This window comes from Nerophis lumbriciformis, linkage group LG15 (genome assembly GCF_033978685.3).
Source record: "Nerophis lumbriciformis linkage group LG15, RoL_Nlum_v2.1, whole genome shotgun sequence".
NCBI classification, from domain to species: Eukaryota; Metazoa; Chordata; class Actinopteri; order Syngnathiformes; family Syngnathidae; genus Nerophis; species Nerophis lumbriciformis.
In genome coordinates this window covers 25,395,001-25,421,862 of record NC_084562.2, presented here as the reverse complement: position 1 = coordinate 25,421,862, position 26,862 = coordinate 25,395,001, and the positions used below count along the sequence as shown (strand labels likewise).

Here is a 26,862-nt window from a genome sequence, read left to right as displayed (position 1 = left end):
GGGGAGGAGATCTTGCCCCAAGTGGAGGAGTTCAAGTACCTCGGAGTCTTGTTCACGAGTGAGGGAAGAGTGGATCGTGAGATCGACAGGCGGATCGGTGCAGCGTCTTCAGTAATGCGGGCGCTGTATCGATCTGTTGTGGTGAAGAAGGAGCTGAGCCGGAAGGCAAAGCTCTCAATTTACCGGTCGATCTACGTTCCCATCCTCACCTATGGTCATGAGCTTTGGGTTATGACCGAAAGGACAAGATCACGGGTACAAGCGGCCCAAAAGAGTTTCCTCCGCCGGGTGGCGGGGCTCTCCCTTAGAGATAGGGTGAGAAGCTCTGTCATCCGGGGGGGGGGCTCAAAGTAAAGCCGCTGCTCCTCCACATCGAGAGGAGCCAGATGAGGTGGTTCGGGCATCTGGTCAGGATGCCACCCGAGCGCCTCCCTAAGGAGGTGTTTAGGGCACGTCCGACCGGTAGGAGGCCACGAGGAAGACCCAGGACACGTTGGGAAGACTATGTGTCCCGGCTGGCCTGGGAACGCCTCGGGATCCCCCGGGAGGAGCTGGACGAAGTGGCTGGGGAGAGGGAAGTCTGGGCTTCCCTGCTTAGGCTGCTGCCCCCGCGACCCGACCTCGGATAAGCGGAAGAAGATGGATGGATGGAAGTTTCAAGACATTTATCATGATTCTTCTTCTTAGTGAACACTTGTAGTTTGAACATATTAGTGCTTTGTTTGAATGACTCGCTTAATTAGAGCCGGATTAACGAGTTTGTCGAGACGCAATACCAATATTGATATTAGTGACAGTATCCACTTTGCAAACTGGTAGAAGAAAATCCAAGCAGACGTGAGGAACCTGGGGACCCGACATGAAGATCTTAAAAGCCTGCAAGGACCTTCTTCTGATGAAAACCATTCTGACCAGAGAACTACCTCAGTCCGTTTATGTAAATAGTCAGATTTTGTGTGGTTTTTTTATTGCACAATCCAACGGTTTACAGAACTTTGCGGTCGTGTTCCAGGTACTGGGTGGACTGTGTCACATGCTGGGAAAGAACACCTTCCGGCTGAAGATGTGCGTGGACTCGTGGCCCACATTCAGCACTGCCGTGTGCTACCGTCAAAGCCAGGTAAAGTAGCACCCGTGTCAGGGTTACTATAGCCTCTATTCAGTATTTGATACCAACCCTTCCTAAGGACTTGGGGACTGGGAGCAGCCTCGGGGACCTTCCTGACGTCTACAGCGTGTTCTCCAAGAACCAAGACAGTCTCAGGAGGCTTTTGGCAAATGACGACGTCTTCAAGTGGGGGAAGAACCTTGAATTCAAAGGTGAGGTGAAGTGGACCATTTTAGTTCCACTTATGATCAACAAGTCAATAGGATTGTATTTGCCAGGTCCATGGCAAGTATGGCATGTCACACTTAAAGTCCACAATGGTGGACCCATGTTTACAAGAAATATCAGTCTCCTTCCATTATACGGTTAAAAAAAAAAAAAAAAAACATGTTATTTCGTAGTCTAACAGATACTACAAGGACAAAAGAATATTGTAATCGTGGGTCCTTTGTTGTGGAATTTGTGTTTTCACCCGTGTTCATGTCACACTCAATGTCCACAAAGAACTATCTTTCTGCTTGCGCTCAAAGGAATGTAATCACCATACGAAAAAACAAGTTATTTCGTAGTCTAACAGATACTACAATGACAAAACAATATTGTAATCGTGGGTCCTTTGTTGTGGAATGTGTGTTTTCACCCGTGTTCATGTCACACTCAATGTCCACAAAGAACTATCTTTCTGCTTGCGCTCAAAAGAATGTAATCACCATACGAAAAAACAAGTTATTTCGTAGTCTAACAGATACTACAATGACAAAACAATATTGTAATCGTGGGTCCTTTGTTGTGGAATTTGTGTTTTCACCCGTGTTCATGTCACACTCAATGTCCACAAAGAACTATCTTTCTGCTTGCGCCAAAGGAATGTAATCACCATACGAAAAAAACAAGTTATTTCGTAGTCTAACAGATACTACAATGACAAAACAATATTGTAATCGTGGGTCCTTTGTTGTGGAATTTGTGTTTTCACCCGTGTTCATGTCACACTCAATGTCCACAAAGAACTATCTTTCTGCTTGCGCTCAAAGGAATGCAATCAACATACGAAAAAACAAGTTATTTCGTAGTCTAACAGATACTACAATGACAAAACAATATTCTAATCGTGGGTCCTTTCTTGTGGAATTTGTGTTTTCACCCGTGTTCATGTCACACTCAATGTCCACAAAGAACTATCTTTCTGCTTGCGCCAAAGGAATGTAATCACCATACGAAAAAAACAAGTTATTTCGTAGTCTAACAGATACTACAATGACAAAACAATATTCTAATCGTGGGTCCTTTGTTGTGGAATTTGTGTTTTCACCTGTGTGCATGTCACACTCATTGTCCACAAAGAACTATCTTTCTGCTTGCGCTCAAAGGAATGTAATCACCATACGAAAAAACAAGTTATTTCATAGTCTAACAGATACTACAATGACAAAACAATATTCTAATCGTGGGTCCTTTCTTGTGGAATTTGTGTTTTCACCCGTGTTCATGTCACACTCAATGTCCACAAAGAACTATCTTCCTGCTTGCGCTCAAAGGAATGTAATCACCATACGAAAAAAAACAAGTTATTTCGTAGTCTAACAGATACTACAATGACAAAACAATATTGTAATCGTGGGTCCTTTGTTGTGGAATTTGTGTTTTCACCCGTGTTCATGTCACACTCAATGTCCACAAAGAACTATCTTTCTGCTTGCGCTCAAAGGAATGCAATCACCATACGAAAAAACAAGTTATTTCGTAGTCTAACAGATACTACAATGACAAAACAATATTGTAATCGTGGGTCCTTTCTTGTGGAATTTGTGTTTTCACCCGTGTTCATGTCACACTCAATGTCCACAAAGAACTATCTTTCTGCTCGCGCCAAAGGAATGTAATCACCATACGAAAAAAACAAGTTATTTCGTAGTCTAATAGATACTACAATGACAAAACAATATTGTAATCGTGGGTCCTTTGTTGTGGAATTTGTGTTTTCACCCGTGTTCATGTCACACTCAATGTCCACAAAGAACTATCTTTCTGCTTGCGCCAAAGGAATGCAATCACCATACGAAAAAACAAGTTATTTCGTAGTCTAACAGATACTACAAGGACAAAAGAATATTCTAATCGTGTACGTTTTGAAGGTGAATTGGCTGTCTTAATCATTCACAAAATGTAAATTGTAGTCAAGTCGGATTAGCTAACTCGTACGACGGTTGAATAACCCTGATGTAAAGCCACATTCGTGTATGTGAGTGTTCCTTTAAGCGTCTGGTTTAGGTCAGAACTAACTCTCGGCATGATGTCTGGTACTCACTGAGTACTCCTTGCATGCCATTGACGGATTTAACGGACGGACATGTGTGCATGTCACACTTAATGTCCACAAGCAACCATCTGTCTGCTTGTGCCAACTACCATACAAAAAAACATGTTATTTCATAGTCTAGCAGATACTACAAGGACAAAACAATATTCTAAACGTGTACGTTTCGAAGGTGAATTGGCTGTCTTAATCATTCACAAAATGTCAATTGTAGTCAAGTCGGAATAGCTAACTCGTACGACGGTTGAATAACCCTGATGTAAAAGCACATTCGTGTATGTGAGTGTTCCTTAAGCGTCTGGTTTAGGTCAGAACTAACTCTCGGCATGATGTCTGGTACTCACTGAGTACTCCTTGCATGCCATTGACGGATTTAAGGGTCCTTTCTTGTGGAATTCATGTTTCCACACGTGTGCATGTCACACTTAATGTCCACAATAGTGGACCCATGTTTACAAGAATTATACAGGGAGAAAAAAAAAAACATGTTATTTCGTAGTCTAACAGATAGTACAATGACAAAACAATATTCTAATTGTGTACATTTTGAAAGTGAATTGGCTGTCTTAATCATTCACAAAATGTCAATTGTAGTCAAGTCGGATTAGCTAACTCGTACGACGGTTGAATAACCCTGATGTAAAGCCACATTTGTTTATGTTAGTGTTCCTTTAAGCGTCTGGTTTAGGTCAGAACTAACTCTGAGTACTCTTTGCATGCCATTGACGGATATAACGGATGGACATGTGTGCATGTCACACTTAATGTCCACAAGCAACACTTAATGTCCACAAGCAACTATCTGTCTGCTTGCGCCAATTATTATACGAAAAAAAACATGTTATTTCATAGTCTAACAGATACTACAAGGACAAAACACTATTGTAATTGTGTACATTTCGAAAGTGAATTGGCTGTCTTAATCATTCACAAAATGTCAATTGTAGTCAAGTCGGAATAGCTAACTCGTACGACGGTTGAATAACCCTGATGTAAAGCCACATTCGTGTATGTGAGTGTTCCTTTAAGAGTCTGGTTTAGGTCAGAACTAACTCTGAGTACTCCTTGCATGCCATTGACGGATTTAACGGACGGACATGTGTGCATGTCACACTTAATGTCCACAAGCAACTATCTGTCTGCTTGCGCCAATTACTATACAAAAAAACATGTTATTTCATAGTCTGACAGATACTACAAAGACAAAACGATATTCTAATCATGTACATTTTGAAAGTGAATTGGCTGTCTTAATCATTCACAAAATGTCAATTGTAGTCAAGTCGGATTAGCTAACTCGTACGACGGTTGAATAACCCTGATGTAAAGCCACATTCGTGTATGTGAGTGTTCCTTTAAGCGTCTGGTTTAGGTCGGAACTAACTCTCGGCATGATGTCTGGTACTCACTGAGTACTCCTTGCATGCCATTGACGGATTTAACGGACGGACATGTGTGCATGTCACACTTAATGTCCACAAGCAACTATCTGTCTGCTTGCACCAATTAGCATATGGAAAAAACATGTTGTTTCGTAGTCTAGAAGATACTACAAGGACAAAACAATATTCTAAACGTCTACGTTTTGAAGGTGAATTGACTGCCTAATCATTCACAAAATGTAAATTGTAGTCAAGTCGGAATAGCTAACTCGTACGACGGTTGAATAACCCTGATGTAAAGCCACATTCGTGTATGTGAGTGTTCCTTTAAGCGTCTGGCTTAGGTCGGAACTAACTCTCGGCATGATGTCTGGTACTCACGGAGTACTCCTTGCATGCCATTGACGGATTTAACGGACGGACATGTGTGCATGTCACACTTAATGTCCACAAGCAACTATCTGTCTGCTTGCGCCAATTACCATACGAAAAAACATGTTTTTTCATAGTCTAACAGATACTACAAGGACACAACAATATTCTAAACATGTACGTTTTGAAGGTGAATTGGCTGTCTAATCATTCACAAAATGGCAATTGTAGTCAAGTCGGATTAGCTAACTCGTACGACGGTTGAATAGCCCTGACGTAAAAGCACATTCGTGTATGTGAGTGTTCCTTAAGCGTCTGGTTTAGGTCAGAACTAACTTTTGACAGCAACTCGGCATGATGTCTTGTACTCACTGAGTACTCCTTGCATGCCATTGACGGATTTAAGGGTCATTTCTTGTGAAATACATGTTGTCACACGCGTGCATGTCACACTTAATGTCCACAATGGTCGACCCATGTTTACAAGAATTATACAGGGAGGAAAAAAAACATGTTTTTCCGTAGTCTAACAGATACTACAAGGACAAAACACTATTCTAATTGTGTACATTTTGAAAGTGAATTGGCTGTCTTAATCATTCACAAAATGTCAATTGTAGTCAAGTCGGAATAGCTAACTCGTACGGCAGTTGAATAACCCCATATCTGCCAACTACTCCGGTTTTCCCGTAATTCGTACGGTTTTCATCAACCTATTCCGGGTTACGGTTGCAGTGATAAAAAATACGGTTTTTCATTAATTAAAAAAAAAAAAGGGTGAAAACTACGCGAATTGCACCTTGTGCAGACAAGATTTTTCGATCGGACACGGAGGAATTAGCGATGTAAAAGACCACGTTGGGACAAAAATACACAAGTCTAATGCTGTTGCTAGCGATACAAGTGGAAAACTTTCAACGTTTTTCGTCGCCCAAACAGATTCTTTGGATGTGATAAATGCCGAAGTTTTATTTACGGAGGCAATAATTGAGCATGGATTTCCAATCGCACTGGCTGATCACATGGGACAGTTAAATGTTTGTAATGCAACCTTTAAAAATCATTACGCGGTGATCGCGGTCCCAAAAATAAACTTTTCTTGCATGATAATGTCCAGAAAAATGTGCTTTATATTACTATAGAGTCCTTTTAACGAATGAGTTTGATGGTTTATCACAACCCTTAAATGAAAGAAGTCCTTTGTTCTCCTGCACCATGCATGCGCTTTGGCCTTGCTTCGTGTTTGGTGCGCAATCCTGTCGGCTGTATTTCACAGCACGACATACTGTTAAAAGTGTTTATACTATTTATGCTTTCAAGTCCAAGTTGAAGAAATCTTGTTAAATGTTGACAGCATAACTACCAAAATACAGAAGTATGTCCTTAATATTTTTGCAGTGCTATTTCTGTTGAAAAGTTCAAATGATTACATTAGAGATGTGATGTGCCACTTTTCAAGTGTCTGATGGCTTCAATTAATTTTCATGAATTTTTCATATTTTGAATTCTTTTGAAAGGCTTACAAAAAAACTACATTTGAATTGTAATTCCATGCTATTGACAGGACTATTAATTTTAATGAAGTTAGCTTACCATGTTTACAGTATGATAATTGTGATAGAAATGTGAATTTTAGCCACAGAATATTTTTTACAATTGAACAAGGCAGTAGATTATACAAGCTTGGACAGAAAGTTAATAATGACACCAATTTTTTTTTAAATGGAATTGTTTAGTACTGTTTTACCATTTGTTTACTGTAAAAAGTGTTTATACTGTTTATACTTTCAATTAACAAATTGAAGTCTTGTGAAAGGTTGACAGGATAACTGGCATTAACTGTCAAAATAATTTCAAACTATTGAAGTTAGCTTACAGAATAAACATGTCAATCAACCCATATGATTTTTGCTGTAATATTTTTGTTTTGAAAAGTCACTGTGACTGATAGAAAAGTGATGGTTTTAGCAACATTTTAACCTGTCTGAATGCTAAAAATCATTTTGCGTCGGGGGGCGAAGCCCTGAACCCTCCACCAGGACTTTGTCCTGGACCTACCGGGGGCCTGCGGCCCTTGGACCCTGGCTACTAGGTTTTTCTGATTTCAAAAGTTGGCAGGTATGTAACCCTGATGTAAAGCCACATTCGTGTATGTGAGTGTTCCTTAAAAGCGTCGGGTTTAGGTCGGAACTAACTCTTGACAGCAACTCGGCATGATGTCTGGTACTCACTGACTTAATGTCCACAAGCAACTATCTGTCTGCTTGCGCCAATTACCATACGAAAAAACATGTTTTTTCATAGTCTAACAGATACTACAAGGACAAAACACTATTCTAATTGTGTACATTTCGAAAGTGAATTGGCTGTCTTAATCATTCACAAAATGTCAATTGTAGTCAAGTCGGATAAGCTAACTCGTACGACGGTTGAATAACCCTGATGTAAAGCCACATTCGTGTATGTGAGTGTTCCTTTAAGCGTCTGGCTTAGGTCGGAACTAACTCTCGGCATGATGTCTGGTACTCACTGAGTACTCCTTGCATGCCATTGACGGATTTAACGGACGGACATGTGTGCATGTCACACTTAATGTCCACAAGCAACTATCTGTCTGCTTGCGCCAATTACCATACGAAAAAACATGTTATTTCATAGTCTAGCAGATACTACAAGGACAAAACAATATTCTAAACGTGTACGTTTTTGAAGGTGAATTGGCTGTCTTAATCATTCACAAAATGTCAATTGTAGTCAAGTCGGAATAGCTAACTCGTACGACGGTTGAATAACCCTGATGTAAAGGCACATTTGTGTATGTGAGTGTTCTATAAGCCTCTGGTTTAGGTCAGAACTAACTCTTGACAGCAACTCGGCATGATGTCTGGTACTCACTGAGTACTCCTTGCATGCCATTGACGGATTTAAGGGTCATTTCTTGTGAAATGCATGTTGTCTTAGCGTGCATGTCACACTTAATGTCCACAATGGTGTACCCATGTTTACAAGAATTATACAGGGGAAAAAAAAACATGTTATTTCGTAGTCTAACAGATACTACAATGACAAAACAATATTGTAATTGTGGGTCCTTTGTTGTGGAATTTGTGTTTTCACCCGTGTTCATGTCACACTCAATGTCCACAAAGAACTATCTTTCTGCTTGTGCCAAAATAATGTAATCACCATACGAAAAAACAAGTTATTTCGTAGTCTAACAGATACTACAATGACAAAACAATATTGTAATCGTGGGTCCTTTGTTGTGGAATTTGTGTTTTCACCCGTGTTCATGTCACACTCAATGTCCACATTGGTGGACCCATGTTTTCAAGAATTATACACGGGGGAAAAAAACATGTTATTTCGTAGTCTAACAGATACTACAATGACAAAACAACATTGTAATCGTGGGTCCTTTGTTGTGGAATTCATGTTTTCACACGTGTGCATGTCACACTTAATGTCCACCTTGGTGGACCCATGTTTTCAAGAATTATACACGGGGGGGGGGGAAACATGTTATTTCGTAGTCTAACAGATACTACAATGACAAAACAATATTGTAATCGTGGGTCCTTTGTTGTGGAATTTGTGTTTTCACCCGTGTGCATGTCACACTTAATGTCCACATTGGTGGACCCATGTTTTCAAGAATTATACACGGGGGGAAAAAACATGTTATTTCGTAGTCTAACAGATACTACGATGACAAAACAATATTGTAATCGTGGGTCCTTTGTTGTGGAATTTGTGTTTTCACCCGTGTTCATGTCACACTCAATGTCCACAAAGAACTATCTTTCTGCTTGCGCCAAAGTATGTAGTAATGTAATCACCATACGAAAAAACAAGTTATTTCGTAGTCTAACAGATACTACAATGACAAAAAAATATTGTAATTGTGTACATTTTGAAAGTGAATTGGCTGTCTTAATCATTCACAAAATTTAAATTGAAGTCAAATCGGATTAACTAACTCGTACGACGATTGAATAGCCCTGATGTAAAAGCACATTCGTGTATGTGAGTGTTCCTTTAAGCGTCTGGTTTAGGTCAGAACTAACTCTTGACAGCAACTCGGCATGATGTCTGGTACTCACTGACTTAATGTCCACAAGCAACTATCTGTCTGCTTGCGCCAATTACCATACGGAAAAAACATGTTATTTCATAGTCTAGCAGATACTACAAGGACAAAACAATATTCTAAACGTGTACATTTTGAAGGTGAATTGACTGTCTAACCATTCACAAAATGTAAATTGTAGTCAAGTCTGATTAGCCAGCTCGTACGACGAGGGACCCAAACAAATACATAAACAAACGTTAACGTGGAGTAGCAAAGTTTCACATTGAGTTCTCTCGTCTCTTTTTTAGTGGAAAGCTGTCATCATCAAACCCTAAAAGAAATAGCTCCTCTCAGAGGATTCCGTGACGGATACGGAGGCACCCTTATTTACATTCATTACAGCCCGGACGCGGTTCCCAGGTGAGTGGAAAACACGTCTATTGATTTCATTCGTACCTATTTTTATTATTTCTCCGTATCAGCAGTGCATCAGAGCCAGAAATCGCAAGTTTAAGCGAGTGCCACGCCGAGCTGGTGCTGGCGCACCTGTCTTACGTCGGCAACATGCACCAGGTGAGGAGTTACATCAAACATCTCCCCAGCTACTGCGTGCTGGACCAGGAGGGACAACCCGCGTCCTGGCTGCTGACGGACGAGTTCAACGAGCTGAGGATGGCGTACACCCGGCCGGAGTACAGACACGCCGGTCACCTGCGGCACTTGTTCACCCGCATGGTGCGACAAAGGGTGTCTGCGGGTATACCTGTGTACTCAGGTATCCATAAAGATAACAAGGCTTCCAATAGCGCCGCGTTTGCATTTGGTATGACGCCTGGTATAGAAACAATATGTCTGAGTAGGTCTGATGATGGTGTCTAAGAACACTAGTACTGGAAATATGAAGGTATATTACAAACCCCGTTTCCATATGAGTTGGGAAATTGTTTTAGATGTAAATATAAACGGAATACAATGATTTGCAAATCCTTTTCAACCCATATTCAGTTGAATATGCTACAAAGACAACATATTTGATGTTCAAACTGATAAACATTTTTTTTTTTTTTTTTTTTTTTTGCAAATAATCATTAACTTTAGAATTTGATGCCAGCAACACGCAGAGGTGGGACCAAGTCATTGTTTTGCAAGTCACAAGTAAGTCTCAAGTCTTTGCCCTCAGGTCCGAGTCAAGACAGGCAAGCCCCGAGTCAAGTCCAAAGTCAAGACTGGAAAGTCTCAAGTCAATTCCTAAATCCTGCATTTTGAGTTTCGAGTCCTTTCAAGTCCTTTTAACCACAGACTAATATATTAACACAGATTGTGTATGCTTTTCAAAACGCTGTATTTATTTATTAAAACAAGTGCATTTTAAATTGCAGGAAAGAAAATTGTGCTGACATTGCACTTTATAATAGTCATTTTAAACATTAACTCATTCCTTTACAGAACAAACACATTGAAAAATAAAGTGCAAATGTACTTATTTGTACAAAAGTGTTAACATTGAAAAAAACATGACATATACGTGAACGTAACAAAAAAGTTGTACTTTTTATATGTCAGGGCCCTATGCTGCATTGCATTTGCAAAAGACCAAATTAGCCAAGAGTCTGTCAGTCATTTGTGCACGATGGGGGCGTAGTATGATGCTGAAAACTCGCTCCACTGGAGCACTGGAGGCAGGCACTGCCAAGACTCTCATGGCCACTCGGAACAGTGAAGGAAGAGTCTTCATGTTCAATGCCCAGAACAAAAAGGGGGGAGAGAGTTGTTTTGGGTTGGTGCACTACTTGTAAGTGTATCTTGTGTTTTTTATGTTGATTTAATTAAAAAAAGAAAAAACAAAAAAAAATTCTTGTGCGGCCCGATACCAATCGATCCACGGTTGGGGACCACTGAGGTAAACAACCAACAGTATGTCAGAAAGCTAGCTAAAACGGTACACATATTCATAATATAGTATACATTTTAACTGACCTTTATTTGACTATTTTTGTCTTTTTTTAGGTGGCTAAAATACGCGGTGCTGCTGACCGCCGTCTAACGTTACGTGTGATATATTGACTAACGTAACCCTGCTTAAAAAAAAATCACTGAACAAAAAGTATGAATAAGGTAGTGAACTGCAACAGATTCCCGTGTTTGCAACAACGTTATAACGTTAGCAGTGAGTTTACAGCCTCGCTGATTTAACCACACGGCAAATAAAAGTCACGTTACTTAGCCAATAAACGTTATCTTACATTCAAAACTTACCGTTCTTTGTGCAACTTCAAATGCCGGACGAAGTTGGAAGTCGTTGCCTCTCCATCAGTCATTTTCGAACCGCATGTGTTGCATACTGCAAACCGTTTTGTGTTGACCACCTCGTAATTTTTATACCCAAACGAAATTATTTTAGGCATCATTTTTTGTTCACTGGCGTGTGGTTCGGACATGTCTTCTTCGTTGGTTGTCCTGCGATTTGATTGGATGAATGCTGTGTGATGAAAACAAAGTAGATCTAATTTGATTGGCTGTTGTACTGAGACCACACCAGCTGACACCCGCAACGCTGATAGACAAGTACACGATGAAAAATACGGAGCGCTCCCGAATAACTTTTTCATCTTTGGGCTTTGGGGGAAAGTAGCAAGTCGTGTCAAGTCATGTCAATTCAAAAGGCTCGAGTCCAAGTGAAGTCACAAGTCATTGATGTTAAAGTCTAAGTCGAGTTGCAAGTCTTTTTACATTTTGTCAAGTCGAGTCTAAAGTCATCAAATTCATGACTCGAGTCCAAGTCATGTGACTCGAGTCCACACCTCTGGCAACACGTGACAAAGAAGTTGGGAAAGGTGGCAATAAATACTGATAAAGTTGAGGAATGCTCATCAAACACTTATTTGGAACATCCCACAGGTGTGCAGGCTAATTGGGAACAGGTGGGTGCCATGATTGGGTATGAAACTATCCATCCATCCATTTTCTACCGCTTATTCCCTTTGGGGTCGCGGGGGGCGCCGGAGCCTATCTCAGCTACAATCGGGCGGAAGGCGGGGTACACCCTGGACAAGTCGCCACCTCATCGCAGGGCGGGTATAAAACTAGATTCCATGAAATGCTCAGTCATCCACAAACAAGGACGGGGCGAGGGTCACCGCTTTGTCAACAAATGCCTGAGCAAATTGTTGAACAGTTTAAGAAAAAACCTTTCTCAACCAGCTATTGCAAGGAATTTAGGGATTTCAACATCCGTAATATCATCAAAGGGTTCAGAGAATCTGGAGAAATCACCGCACGTAAGCAGCTAAGCCCCGTGACCTTAGATCCCTCAGGCTGTACTGCATCAAAAAGCGACATCAGTGTGTAAAGGATATCACCACATGGGCTCAGGAACACTTCAAAGTGCTACAGTGTATTAAAAATAAAATAAAATAAAAAGATAATAAAACAATAAAAAAAACTAGAACAGCCAAATAGCTAAAACTAGTAATGTGAGTGTGAATGTTGTCTGTCTATCTGTGTTGGCCCTGCGATGAGGTGGCAACTTGTCCAGGGTGTACGCTGCCTTCCGCCCGATTGTAGCTGAGATAGGCTCCAGCGCCCCCCGCGACCCCAAAGGGAATAAGCGGTAGAAAATGGATGGATGGATGGATGGATAGTATGCATACATCTAAAAAAAAGGCTTTTTTTAGAAAGAAGGGTTTTTAAGCCTTTTTTAAAATCATCCACAGTCTGTGGTGCCCTCATGTGGTCAGGGAGAGCGTTCCACAGACTGGGAGCGGCGAAGCAGAAAGCGTAGCTTTGTCCTCAGAGGTTGCTTGAAAATTCACGACTCATCTCCCAAAAAAAAATAAAACTGAAGTTTTGAAGTCCTGAATTTTGAAGACACACTTTTTTTCTACACCAAATTTTTGTTACCCTGAATTTTTGTGCACTAAAATTTTCTGCACTGATTTTTTTTTTAAACACACTAGGAAACAGATTTTTTTTAAACACACATTTTGCCGTTAGATTTTTTTTTTACATCAAAATATGCTGACATTTTTGTTTTATTGCATACACATTTTTGAGCAAATGGCATGTTTAAAAAAAATCCGTTTGACAAAATACAGTGTTTCAAAATTCAGTGTAAAAAAAAAAAATCACTGTTTGAAAATTTAATGCAAGGAATATTTGTCGCTTCAAAATTCACGACTCACTTCCGATAAATTAAGACTGACGTTTTGAAGTCCTGAGTTTTGAATACACATGATTTTTCTACACCAAATTTGTATTACCGTATTTTCCGCACCATAAGGCGCCCTGGGTTATAAGCCGCGCCTTCAATGAACGGCATATTTCAAAACTTTGTCCACCTATAAGCCGCCCCGTGTTATAAGCCGCATCTAACTGCGCTAAAAGGAATGTCAAAAAAACAGTCAGATAGGTCAGTCAAACTTTAATAATATATTAAAACCAGCGTGATGTGGGCGTGCATGGAGTCGTATATCAACATGGACGGAGCTGCGTGAAAAAAGCCACCCGGCCTCTTCGCGTAAACTTACCTTAACCACTCGCTCATCTTTTCTTCATCCATCCATCCCTTCGAGTTAGCTTTTATGATGACGCCGGCTGGAAAGGTCTCTTTTGGCAAGGTCTTCCTTTTGAATATCACCATGGGTGGAAGTTTCTGGCCATTAGCATGGCAAGCTAGAACCACAGTGAAGGATGACTTCTCATTCCCTGTGGTGCGAATATTCACCGTACGTGCTCCCGTTGTATCCACAGTGCGGTTCACAGGAATATCAAAAGTCAGTGGAACCTCGTCCATGTTGATAATGTTCTCTGGCCGGATCTTTTTTTTCAGCTATCTTGTTTTTACAATATGCACGGAAAGTAGCCAGCTTTTCTTGAAAGTCTTTAGGCAGTTGCTGTGAAATAGTAGTCCGTGTGCGGATGGAGAGATTGCGTCTTTTCATGAACCGGAAACCTGTCGCTTAGTAGGAGCCATTTTGTGGTCTTTACAGATGTAAACACACAAAGGAAATGAAACGTAATATCCGCGCGCTTCTTCTTCTTCTACGGGGGCGGGTGGTTGCTTACAGTAGAAGAAGAAGCGCTTCCTGTTCTATGGGGGCGGGTGCTTACCTTGGCGTAGAAGAAGAAGCACTTCCTCTTCTACGGGGAAAAAAGATGGCGGCTGTTTACCGTAGTTGCGAGACCGAAACTTTATGAAAATGAATCTTAATATGAATCCATATATAAAGCGCACCGGGTTATAAGGCGCACTGTCAGCTTTTGAGAAAATTTGTGGTTTTTAGGTGCGCCTTATAGTGCGGAAAATACGGTACACTGAATTTTTGTGCACTAAAATTTTGTTCGCTGATTTTAACCCACTGTCAGTAACTACAGTTGGTCGCTACATCTGTAAGTGCAAGTTAAAACTCTCCTATGCAAGGCGAAAACGGTTTATCAACAACACCCAGAAACGCCGTCGGCTTCGCTTGGCCTGAGCTCATCTAAGATGGACTGATACAAAGTGGAAAAGTGTTCTGTAGTCTGACGAGTCCACATTCCTAATTATTTTTGGAAACTGTGGACGTCGTGACCAAAGAGGAAAAGAACCATCCGGATTGTTCTAGGCGCAAAGTGGAAAAGCCAGCATGTGTGATGGTATGGGGGTGTATTAGTGCCCAAGACATGGGTAACTTACACATATGTGAAGGCGCCATTAATGCTGAAAGGTACATACAGGTTTTGGAGCAACAAATGTTGCCATCCAAGCAACGTTACCATGGACGCCCCTGCTTATTTCAGCAAGACGATGCCAAGCCACGTGTTACATCAACGTGGCTTCATAGTAAAAGAGTGCGGGTACTAGACTCGCCTGCCTGTAGTCCATACCTGTCTGGGAGATAATTCTACTTACCTGTGTCTCCTCAGTTCCCAAACGTTTACTGAGTGTTGTTAAAAGGAAAGGCCATGTAACACAGTGGTGAACATGCCCTTTCCCAACTACTTTGTCACGTGTTGCAGCCATGAAATTCTAAGTTAATTATTATTTGCAAAAGAAAAAATAAAGTTTATGAGTTTGAACATCAAATATCTTGTCTTTGTTGTGCATTCCGTTTATATTTACATCTAGCACAATTTCCCAACTCATATGGAAACGGGGTTTGTATATGAATACATAGTCACATTGTTCATTCTTTAACGTAATAAAGTGCTAAATACCGTATCGCCATGTCCTCATACTGGAGCATTAAAAGGGGAACTGCGACAACACCAAACAGCTTTGTAATGTACAACACCAATCTGTACTGACTAAAAACACGAAAAATCATATTAAAGTATCTGTAAAGTGTTATTTCATGTTTTGTTTGTACACATCAAGACAGAGAGTGTATGTACTGTAGTTGCAGTAACATGCATGACGTGCTGATATTAAAGTGTTGTCTGTTTGGCCCAGCTGGCCGGGGAAGCTTTTTTTTTTCCCGGTTTATTTGGGTAAGCACTCCATTTATGTCGAAATAGCATGGGTCAATTTCCATATTTTGCAGCTTCGATATACTTACACCTCACTGTCTCTGCTCTTGCCTCCTTCAATGTCCCACCCTTCCTTCCTGATCACTCCTCGAAGCAGTAGTTTATCCTCTGTATTTTCAGGTTCAAAAAGGTAAGGTTGTGGATCCTCATTTGTCCCAAAAAAATGATTGTACCTTTAATAATAAATACACTTGTTTCCAGAAGTAGGAATACACATGTGTTGTGCGCTGCTATGGAAACATATGGGTATATACTGTATGTATATATATATATATATATATATATATATATATATATATATATATATATATATATATATATATATATATATATATATATATGTATGTGTGGGAAAAAAATCACAAGACTATTTCATCTCTACAGGCCTGTTTCATGAGGGGGGGTACCCTCAATCATCAGGAGATTTTAATGGGAGCATTCACATACCATGGTTTATATAGGGCACAGAGTGGGTGGGTACAGGCTGGCGTAGGGGCGTGGTGATTGGCTCATGTGTTACCTAGGAGGTGTTTCCGTCTATGGCGGCATGCTGTTACAATTTCGCTGCGCTTGTTGAGGGATGACAGGTCTGGACGGTAAATAATAAACAGTTTTTCTTTCAAGCATAGGTTGCATCTTTTATTACCACTATTGTAAGGTGTGCTGGATGCAAGAATTTGCCATGTTATTGAATATTCAACATTATTGTCTTTGAGGTCCCAAATGTGTTTGCTGAGTTCTGTGGTATTCCGCAGGTTTTGGTTCCTGAAAGAAGCCTTGTGATTGTTCCATCTGGTTTTGAACTCTCCCTCAGTTAATCCTACATATGTGTCGGATGTGTTAATGTCCTTGCGTGTTACCTTAGATTGGTAGACAACTGGTGCTTACAAACATCAGTTGTCTACCAAGGACATTAACACATCCGACACATATGTAGGATTAACTGAGGGAGAGTTCAAAACCAGATGGAACAATCACAAGGCTTCTTTCAGGAACCAAAACCTGCGGAATACCACAGAACTCAGCAAACATATTTGGGACCTCAAAGACAATAATGTTGAATATTCAATAACATGGCAAATTCTTGCATCCAGCACACCTTACAATAGTGGTAATAAAAGATGCAACATATGCTTGAAAGAAAAACTGTTTATTATTTACCGTCCAGACCTGTCATCCCTCAACAAGCGCAGCGAAATTGTAACAGCATGCCGCCACAGACGGAAACACCTCCTAGGTAACACATGAACCAATCACCACGCCCCTACACCAGCCTGTACCCACCCACTCTGTGCCCTATATAATCCATGGTATGTGAATGCTCCCATTAAAATCTCCTGATGATTGAGGGAACCCCCCCCTCATGAAACAGGCCTGTAGAGATTAAATAGTCTTGTGATTTTTTTTCCCACACATACATATATATATATATATATATATATATATATATATGTATGTACATACAAACATGCACACACACACACACATATATATATATATATATATATATATATATATGTATGTACATACAAACATGCACACACACACACACATATATATATATATATATATATATATATATATATATATATATATATATATATATATATATATATATATATATATACATTAATACATATTCATACATAAAATACTGTATATATACATTGATACATATACATTACTACTACTATATATATATATATATATATATATATATATATATATATATATATATATACATATATACATATGTATACACACATACATACATATATACATACATATACATATATATATATATATATATATATATATATATATATATATATATATACACACATGTATACACGCATACATACATATATACATTGATACATATACATTACTACTATATATATATATATATATATATATATATATACATATGTATACACACATACATACATATATACATACATATACATATATATATATATATATATATATATATATATATATACATACACACATGTATACACGCATACATACATATATACATAAATATACATATATACATACATATACACATTATATATATAAATATATATATATATATATATATATATATATATATATATATTTGTGTGTGTGTGTGTGTGTGTGTGTGTATAATACATATTCATAAATAAATACTGTATATATATATAACAAATATATACATACATATATATATATATATGTTTTAAAAGTTTCATTATAATAACTATACCAAATAATTTATTACGAAAATTGGTTCGAAACGAGAATCGTGTTGAATCGAGAATTAAGTTAAAGTACCAATGATTGTCACACACACACTAGGTGTGGTGAAATTTGTCCTCTGCATTTGACCCATCCCCTTTGATCACCCCCTGGGAGGTGAGGGGAGCAGTGGGCAGCAGCGGTGCCGCGCCCGGGAATCATTTTTGGTGATTTAACCCCCAATTCCAACCCTTGATGCTGTGTGCCAAGCAGGGAGGTAATGGGTCCCATTTTTATAGTCTTTGGTATGACTCGGCCGGGGTTTGAACTCACAACCTACCCATCTCAGAGCGGACACTCTAACCACTAGGCCACAATCGGTTCTGATTGGAAACATCACACCTGCAATTGGAATCGGACCGACTCATCATTAGGTGCCCAAATATTTACACCCCTAATAAACAGGAATTTAAAAAAAAAATGTATTAGATTGAGCTACTTTAAAAGACCTTTGATTCATTTGAGTTCTACTGCCTGCTATTAACACGTGAATATCAAAACCTTCTGAAAATGAGCAGGAGAGCCCAAAATAGAAGAACATTTATCTGTTTTAAGCCACGCTGAGCAAAAAGTGGCGGAAGACTAATTGAGGTTCTGTAATTCGTCAATTAAAGCTCATACATTGTCCATTTAAATATAGTTCTTTATGATAAATCCAATCAAATGGTACTTTGCGGTTAAACACTAGATGTAACACACTGCTGAAATATTCAAGAGGAAGGGAAATTGTCATTAGAACATTCATCTGAGCCACCAATGAAGTCACGCTGCGGGAGATAAATGGGAGGGAGAGTCGCTGGTTCTGCACCCGCCTGCAGGTTTTACACCACGGTGTTAAAACCTCCTGCTCACATCACATCAGGGTCGTGATATTTGTTCTTGTACACCTTGTTACAAAAATTAAAAAAAAATGTTTCAAGTTAAAAAATTATTTTCAAGGTAAAAAAAAATGTTCAAGGTACATTTTTTTTTTCAAGGTTAAAAATGATTTTCAAGGTAAACAAATAATTTTCAAGGTAAAAAAAAAATTTTCAAGGTAAAAAAAAATTTTCAAGGTAACATTTTTTTTTCAAAGTAAAAAATGATTTTCAAGGTAAAAAAAAAAATTCAAGGTACATTTTGTTTTTCAAGGTAAACATTTTTTTTCAAGGTAAAAAATGATTTTCAATTTTTTTTAATTTTTAAAAAATGTTTTTAAATGTTTTTATTTTTTTAATTTTTTTTTAATTTGTAATTTTTTTTAAAACTTTTTTTTAATTTTTTTTAATTTTTTTAATTTTTTTAAAACAATTTAAAACAATTTTAAAATGTTTTAATTTTTTTAAAACAATTTAAAACAATTTTAAAATGTTTTAATTTTTCTAAACAATTTTAACAAATTTTTTTTTTAGGGTTAGGGTTAGGGTTAAGATTAGGGTTAGGGTTAGAGTTAGGGTTAGGGTTAGGGTTAAGATTAGGGTTAGGGTTAGGGTTATGGTTAGGGTTACGGTTAGGGTTAGGGTTAGGGTTAGGGTTACGGTTAGGGTTAGGGTTAGGGTTATGGTTAGGGTTAGGGTTAGGGTTATGGTTAGGGTTAGGGTAAACATTTAAAAAAAAAGTTTTTAAAAAGTTTTTAAAAAGTTTTAAAAAAGTTTTAAAAAAGTTTTAAAAAAGTTTTAAAAAAGTTTAAAAAAAGTTTAAAAAAAGTTTAAAAAAAAGTTAAAAAAAGGTAAAAAAAGTTAAAAAAAAGTTTAAAAAGTTAAAAATGTTTTAAAAAAATTAAAAAAATTAAAAAATATTTTTTTTAAATTCAAAAAAATTAAAAAAAAAAAAAAAAAGAAAATTAAATTTTTTTTAAAAAATTTTCAAAATTTTTTAAAAATTTTTAAAAAATTAAAAAAATTAAAACAATTTTTAAAATTTAAAAAAAAAAAAAAAAAAAATTTAAAATTTTTAAAAATTTAAAATTTTTTTTAAAAAATTTAAAAAAAAAATAAAAAAATTTAAAAAAATTTAAAAATGTAACAAAAATAAAAAAAATAAATAAAAAACTTAAAACATTTTTAAAAATAAAAAAAAAATGTTTTAAGTTAAGACATGATTTTCAAGGTAAAAAATGATTTTCAAGGTAAAAAAAAATTTTCAAGGTAAAATTTTTTTTTCAAGGTTAAAAATGATTTTCAATGTAAACAAATTATTTTCCAGGTAAAAAAAAAAATTCAAGGTAATTTTTTTTTTTTCAAGGTAAATTTTTTTTTTCAAGGTAAAAAATGATTTTCAAATTTTTTTAATTTTTTGAAAATGTTTTTGAATGTTTTTATTTTTTTTATTTTTTTTTATTTGTAATTTTTTTTAAAACTTTGTTTTAATTTTAAATTTTTTTTTAAAACAATTTAAAACAATTTTTAAATGTTTTAATTTTTTTTAAACAATTTTAACAATTAACATTTTTTTTTAGGGTTAGGGTTAGGGTTAGGGTAAAGATTAGGGTTAGGGTTGGGGTTAGGGTTAGGGTTAGGGTTAGGGTTAGGGTTAGGGTTAGGGTTAAGATTAGGGTTAGGGTAAACATTTTTAGGGTTAGTGTTAGGGTTAGGGTTAGGGTTAGGGTTAGGGTTAGGGTACACCTTACAGCCATATTACTTGATATGTGAGACATGCTACCTGTTAACATGCCATCGTTAGCACACATGCTAAGTGTTAGCATTTTAATGTGCCCATGCTAATGTTTTAGGCTAGCTCTGTAGCTCTTTTTGCACAGATACACTTTGTAGAGGTTTCCCTCTCGTGGGTTCCTCGGACCACCACACACTGCCACGAGAGCCCGGATCAGGGGTGCAACACTCTTCTATTTCCATAAAATAGTGCAAGGCTTTTGCTTTTCAGCTAAATGTCTTTTTCTGAGTCTATGTGTCTCTCTCACTCTGGCTCCCACTCCAACTCCAACCACGCGTCTCGTGCCGGCTGCTGCTAATAAAGGCGACAGGTGATTAGATAACAAGGCCCACCTGGCCCACATTCCTCTTAATCAGGAAAAAAAAAAAAAGTTGTTTTTTGAACTGAAATAACTTCCAGTTTTCCCGAAATTCCAGGAATTCCGTAATACCATTTTTGAATTAAATCATGTTACTCCTTCAACATTTCTCGACTTTTGAAAAATTCCAACACCATCTATTTGAACTCATTCAGAACATTCACTTTTTTTTTTTTTATCCATTTTCTGAAAAATTCCCTCTTTTCCTAGAATTCCCAGATTTTCATGAAATTCCCATTGAAATGAATTGGACATTTTATAAAGTTCAACAACTACTACATTTGTTAACCAATTCAGACTTTTCCACCTTCAACATGTTCCACTTATCCTGGAAATTCAAACTATCATGTTTCCAAGTTCAAATACAATTCCAGGAATTCCCAGAATTCCCAGTTTTCCAAACCCTATTTTCACCCTTTTTTCTGTTGACTTCACCTCCAACATTTTTCAACCCATTTCAACCGTTCTACCTTCAAAACATTCCTCTTAATCAGGAAAAAAAAAAAATGTTTTTTTAACTGGAAGTCTCGTCCCGGCTGCTGCTAATAAAGGCGACAGGTGATTCGATAACAAGGCCCACCTGGGCCATCTACTCACCTGTTGCTGTCTTCGAGGCCGGTCCTGGCACACCCCGTTCTGCGGCAGGCCTGCGGGCCACGCCCTCCTCCACACACCTAAAACTCACCGATTCAGGCCATCGGCACCATGTTAAAAGCACGGCGGCTTCTGGCGACCCCCGGCCAGAGGTCCAGGACACAGATACTAGCCCATCAAAATTTCCACGGGAAATTTCTAATTATTATAATTACATTTCAGTTTGAGTTAAATAGTACAAAAATCATTTCAAAACTGTTTTATTTCCATAAAATAGTGCAAGGCTTTTGCTTTTCACGTATCTCGCTCCGGCTGCTGCTAATAAAGGTGGCAGGTGATTATGTCCCACTATGGACTGGACTCTCACTATTATGTTAGCTCCACTATGGACTAGACTCTCACTATTATGTTAGATCCACTATGGACTAGGCTCTCACTATTATGTTAGATCCACTATGGACTGGACTTTCACAATATTATGTCAGAACCACTCGACGTCCATTACCCACATCTGCGGTCCTCTCCAAGGTTCCTCATAGTCATTCTCATCGATGTCCCACTGGGTTGTGAGTTTTTCCTTGCCCTTATGTGGGCACTGAACCGTGGATGTCTATGTGGCTTGTGCAGCCCTTTGAGATACTTTTGATTTAGGGCTATATAAATAAACATTGATTGATTGATTAGATAACTAGGCCCACCTGGGCCATCTACTCACCTGTCGCTGTCTTCGAGGCCGGTCCTGGCACACCCCGTTCTGCGGCAGGCCTGCGGGCCACGCCCCCCTCCACACACCTAAAACTCACCGATTCAGGCCATCGGCACCATGTTAAAAGCACGGCGGCTTCTGGCGACCCCCGGCGAGAGGTCCAGGACACAGATACTAGCCCATCAAAATTTCCACGGGAAATTTCTAATTATTATAATTACATTTCAGTTTGAGTTAAATAGTACAAAAATCATTTCAAAACTGTTTTATTTCCATAAAATAGTGCAAGGCTTTTGCTTTTCACGTGTCTCGCTCCGGCTGCTGCTAATAAAGGTGGCAGGTGATTATGTCCCACTATGGACTGGACTCTCACTATTATGTTAGATCCACTATGGACTAGACTCTCACTATTATGTTAGATTCACTATGGACTAGACTCTCATTATTATGTTAGATCCACTATGGACTGGACTCTCACTATTACGTTAGATCCACTATGGACTGGACTCTCACTATTATGTTAGATCCACTATGGACTCGACTCTCACTATTATGTTAGATCCACTATGGACTGGACTCTCACTATTATGTTAGATCCACTATGGACTGGACTTTCACAATATTATGTCAGAACCACTCAACGTCCATTACCCACATATGCGGTCCTCTCCAAGGTTTCTCATAGTCATTCTCATCGATGTCCCACTGGGTTGTGAGTTTTTCCTTGCCCTTATGTGGGCGCTGAACCGTGGATGTCTATGTGGCTTGTGCAGCCCTTTGAGATACTTGTGATTTAGGGCTGTATAAATAAACATTGATTGATTGATTGATTGATTGATTCGATAACTAGGCCCACCTGGGCCATCTACTCACCTGTCGCTGTCTTCGAAGGCCGGTCCTGGCACACCCCGTTCTGTGGCAGGCCCGCGGGCCACGCCCCCCTCCACACACCTAAAACTCACCGATTCAGGCCATCGGCACCATGTTAAAAGCACGGCGGCTTCTGGCGACCCCCGGCCAGAGGTCCAGGACACAGATACTAGCCCATCAAAATTTCCACGGGAAATTTCTAGTTATTATAATTACATTTCAGTTTGAGTTAAATAGTACAAAAATAATTTCAAAACTGTTTTATTTCCATAAAATAGTGCAAGGCTTTTGCTTTTCACGTATCTCGCTCCGGCTGCTGCTAATAAAGGTGGCAGGTGATTATGTCCCACTATGGACTGGACTCTCACTATTATGTTAGATCCACTATGGACTGGACTCTCACTATTATGTTAGATCCACTATGGACTGGACTCTCACTATTATGTTATATCCACTATGGACTGGACTCTCACTATTATGTTAGATCCACTATGGACTGGACTCTCACTATTATGTTAGATCCACTATGGACTGGACTCTCACACTATTATGTTAGATCCACTATGGACTGGACTCTCACTATTATGTTAGATCCACTATGGACTGGACTCCCACTATTATGTTAGATCAACTATGGACTGGACTCTCACTATTATGTTAGATCCACTATGGACTGGACTCTCACTATTATGTTAGATCCACTATGGACTGGACTCTCACTATTATGTTAGATCAACTATGGACTGGACTTTCACAATATTATGTCAGAACCACTCGACGTCCAATACCCACATCTGCGGTCCTCTCCAAGGTTTCTCATAGTCATTCTCATCGACGTCCCACTGGGTTGTGACTTTTTCCTTGCCCTTATGTGGGCGCTGAACCGTGGATGTTGTTGTGGCTTGTGCAGCCCTTTGAGATACTTGTGATTTAGGGCTGTAAAAATAAACATTGATTGATTGATTGATTGATTGATTAGATAACTAGGCCCACCTGGGCCATCTACTCACTTGTCGTTGTCTTCGAGGCCGATCCTGTTACACCCCGTTTTGTGGCAGGCCCGCGGGCCACGCCCCCCTCCACACACCTACAACTCACCGATTCAGGCCATCGGCACCATGTTAAAAGCACGGCGGCTTCTGGTGACCCCCGGCCAGAGGTCCAGGGCACAGATACTAGCCCATCAAAATTTCCACGGGAAATTTCTAGTTATTATAATTACTTTCAAGTTTGAGTTAAATAGTACAAAAATAATTTCAAAACTGTTTTATTTCCATAAAATAGTGCAAGGCTTTTGCTTTTCAGCGAAATGTATTTATCTGAGTCTGTGTGTGTCTCTCGCTCTCTGGCTCCCACTCCAACTCCAACCATGTGTCTCGCTCCGGCTGCTGCTAATAAAGGTGACAGGTGATTATGTCCCACTGTGGACTGGACTCTCACTATTATGTTAGATCCACTATGGACTGGACTCTCACTATTATGTTAGATCCACTATGGACTGGACTTTCACAATATTATGTCAGAACCACTCGACGTCCATTACCCACATCTGCGGTCCTCTCCAAGGTTTCTCATAGTCATTCTCATCGATGTCCCACTGGGTTGTGAGTTTTTCCTGAACCGTGGATGTTGTTGTGGCTTGTGCAGCCCTTTGAGATACTTGTGATTTAGGGCTGTATAAATAAACATTGATTGATTAATTGATTAATTGATTAGATAACTAGGCCCACCTGGGCCATCTACTCACGTGTCGTTGTCTTCGAGGCCGATCCTGTTACACCCCGTTTTGTGGCAGGCCCGCGGGCCACGCCCCCCCTCCACACACCTACAACTCACCGATTCAGGCCATCGGCACCATGTTAAAAGCACGGCGGCTTCTGGTGACCCCCGGCCAGAGGTCCAGGGCACAGATAGCAGGCCCATCAAATTTTCCACGGGGAATTTCTAGTTATTATAATTACTTTCAAGTTTGAGTTAAATAATTTCAAAACTGTTTTATTTCCATAAAATAGTGCAAGGCTTTTGCTTTTCAGCGAAATGTATTTTTCTGAGTCTGTGTGTGTCTCTTTCTCTCTGGCTCCCACTCCAACTCCAACCACGTGTCTCGCCCCGGCTGCTGCTAATAAAGGTGGCAGGTGATTATGTCCCACTATGGACTGGACTCTCACTATTATGTTAGATCCACTATGGACTGGACTTTCACAATATTATGTCAGAACCACTCGACGTCCATTACCCACATCTGCGGTCCTCTCCAAGGTTTCTCATAGTCATTCTCATCGACGTCCCACTGGGTTGTGAGTTTTTCCTTGCCCTTAAGTGGGCGCTGAACCGTGGATGTCTATGTGGCTTGTGCAGCCCTTTGAGATACTTTTGATTTAGGGTTGTATAAATAAACATTGATTGATTGATTGATTGATTACATAACTAGGCCCACCTAGGCCATCTACTCACATGTCGTTGTCTTCAAGGCCGGTCCTGGCACACCCCGTTCCGTGGCAGGCCCGCGGGCCACGCCCCCCTCCACACACACCTAAAACCCACCGATTCATGTTAAAAGTACGGCGGCTTCTGGTCCAGGGCACAGAACTTTCTAGTTATTATAATTACATTCAAGTTTGAGTTAAATAGTACAAAAATCATTTCACGCTAATAAAAAGGAACTGAAATCCCCTTCAACAATGACAACAATGTGACTTTTTTTTTGCTGCTGCTACTCCCAAATTAGCATTTAATGATTACAGTTTCCATGAACAGTCAAGTTTTCAAACGTCCGTCAGACTTAAAGATTATTTCCATTCCTCATCCAGGACCGCGGTTGCACAGACTCCTCATGTTTCCGTGTTGGATCAATCAGCAAATGTCCGAGATAGAGTTCCACTGTTGTTGTTTAGCCGTTAGAACACATTATAAATAATGCAGAGTTGTTATGGCAATACTTAAGGCCAGCTTATCAAGACAGACATCTCAATGAAAAGCAAAAAAAAAAACCTAATTAATGTGGTGAATAAAGTATTCCACAAAATAAGCTTCTTATAAACTTATGTAAATGAATGTGGGCTCTCTTCATTGACTCGTTGTATTAAAGCAATGTTATTGTGCAGAAAAAAGCCAATCCGACTTTATCAGTCTTTACTCATTCCTCGCTCTCTCTAAAGTTTTGGTTCATATTTTCAATGTCAAATTGCTGCTTCATCAGAAAGGTGCAAAAATTCTTCTTTTGTGAACATATTTTCTATTAGGAGTGTCAAAATAATATTGTAATTTAAATTCATCGCAGTTCTTGTACGTGACGATTTTTAATTGGTTCAAAAAAAATTACAAATATATATTTTATTTTTTTATGTTTGGGAAGCATTTTATCAAACAAAACCAGTTTTCTTTTAGGTCATCTAGAACCTGGTCAGAGCTGTTCATTTATTTTAAGGAGGAATGTACCGTATTTTCCGCACTATAAGGCGCACCTAAAAACCACAAATTTTCTCAAAAGCTGACAGTGCGCCTTATAACCCGGTGCGCTTTATATATGGATTAATATTAAGATTCATTTTCATAAAGTTTCGGTCTCGTAACTACGGTAAACAGCCGCCATCTTTTTTCCCGGTAGAACAGGAAGCGCTTCTTCTTCTACGCAAGCAACC

At 38.9% G+C, this 26,862-nt stretch overlaps 1 protein-coding gene across 1 annotated transcript in view; it reads left to right on the top strand.

Moving 5' to 3' along the window:
• The first annotated feature begins 859 nt into the window (after window positions 1-859).
• LOC133615769 (glycine N-acyltransferase-like) overlaps window positions 860-26,862 on the top strand; it is a 27,131-nt gene continuing 1,128 nt past the window's right edge. The window contains exons 1-6 of the mRNA XM_072914748.1: window positions 860-937; window positions 1,013-1,120; window positions 1,188-1,320; window positions 9,560-9,671; window positions 9,734-10,026; window positions 21,697-21,797. Of these exons, the coding sequence (XP_072770849.1) occupies window positions 860-937; window positions 1,013-1,120; window positions 1,188-1,320; window positions 9,560-9,671; window positions 9,734-10,026; window positions 21,697-21,797 (825 nt within the window). The remainder of the gene's footprint in view (window positions 938-1,012; window positions 1,121-1,187; window positions 1,321-9,559; window positions 9,672-9,733; window positions 10,027-21,696; window positions 21,798-26,862) is intronic.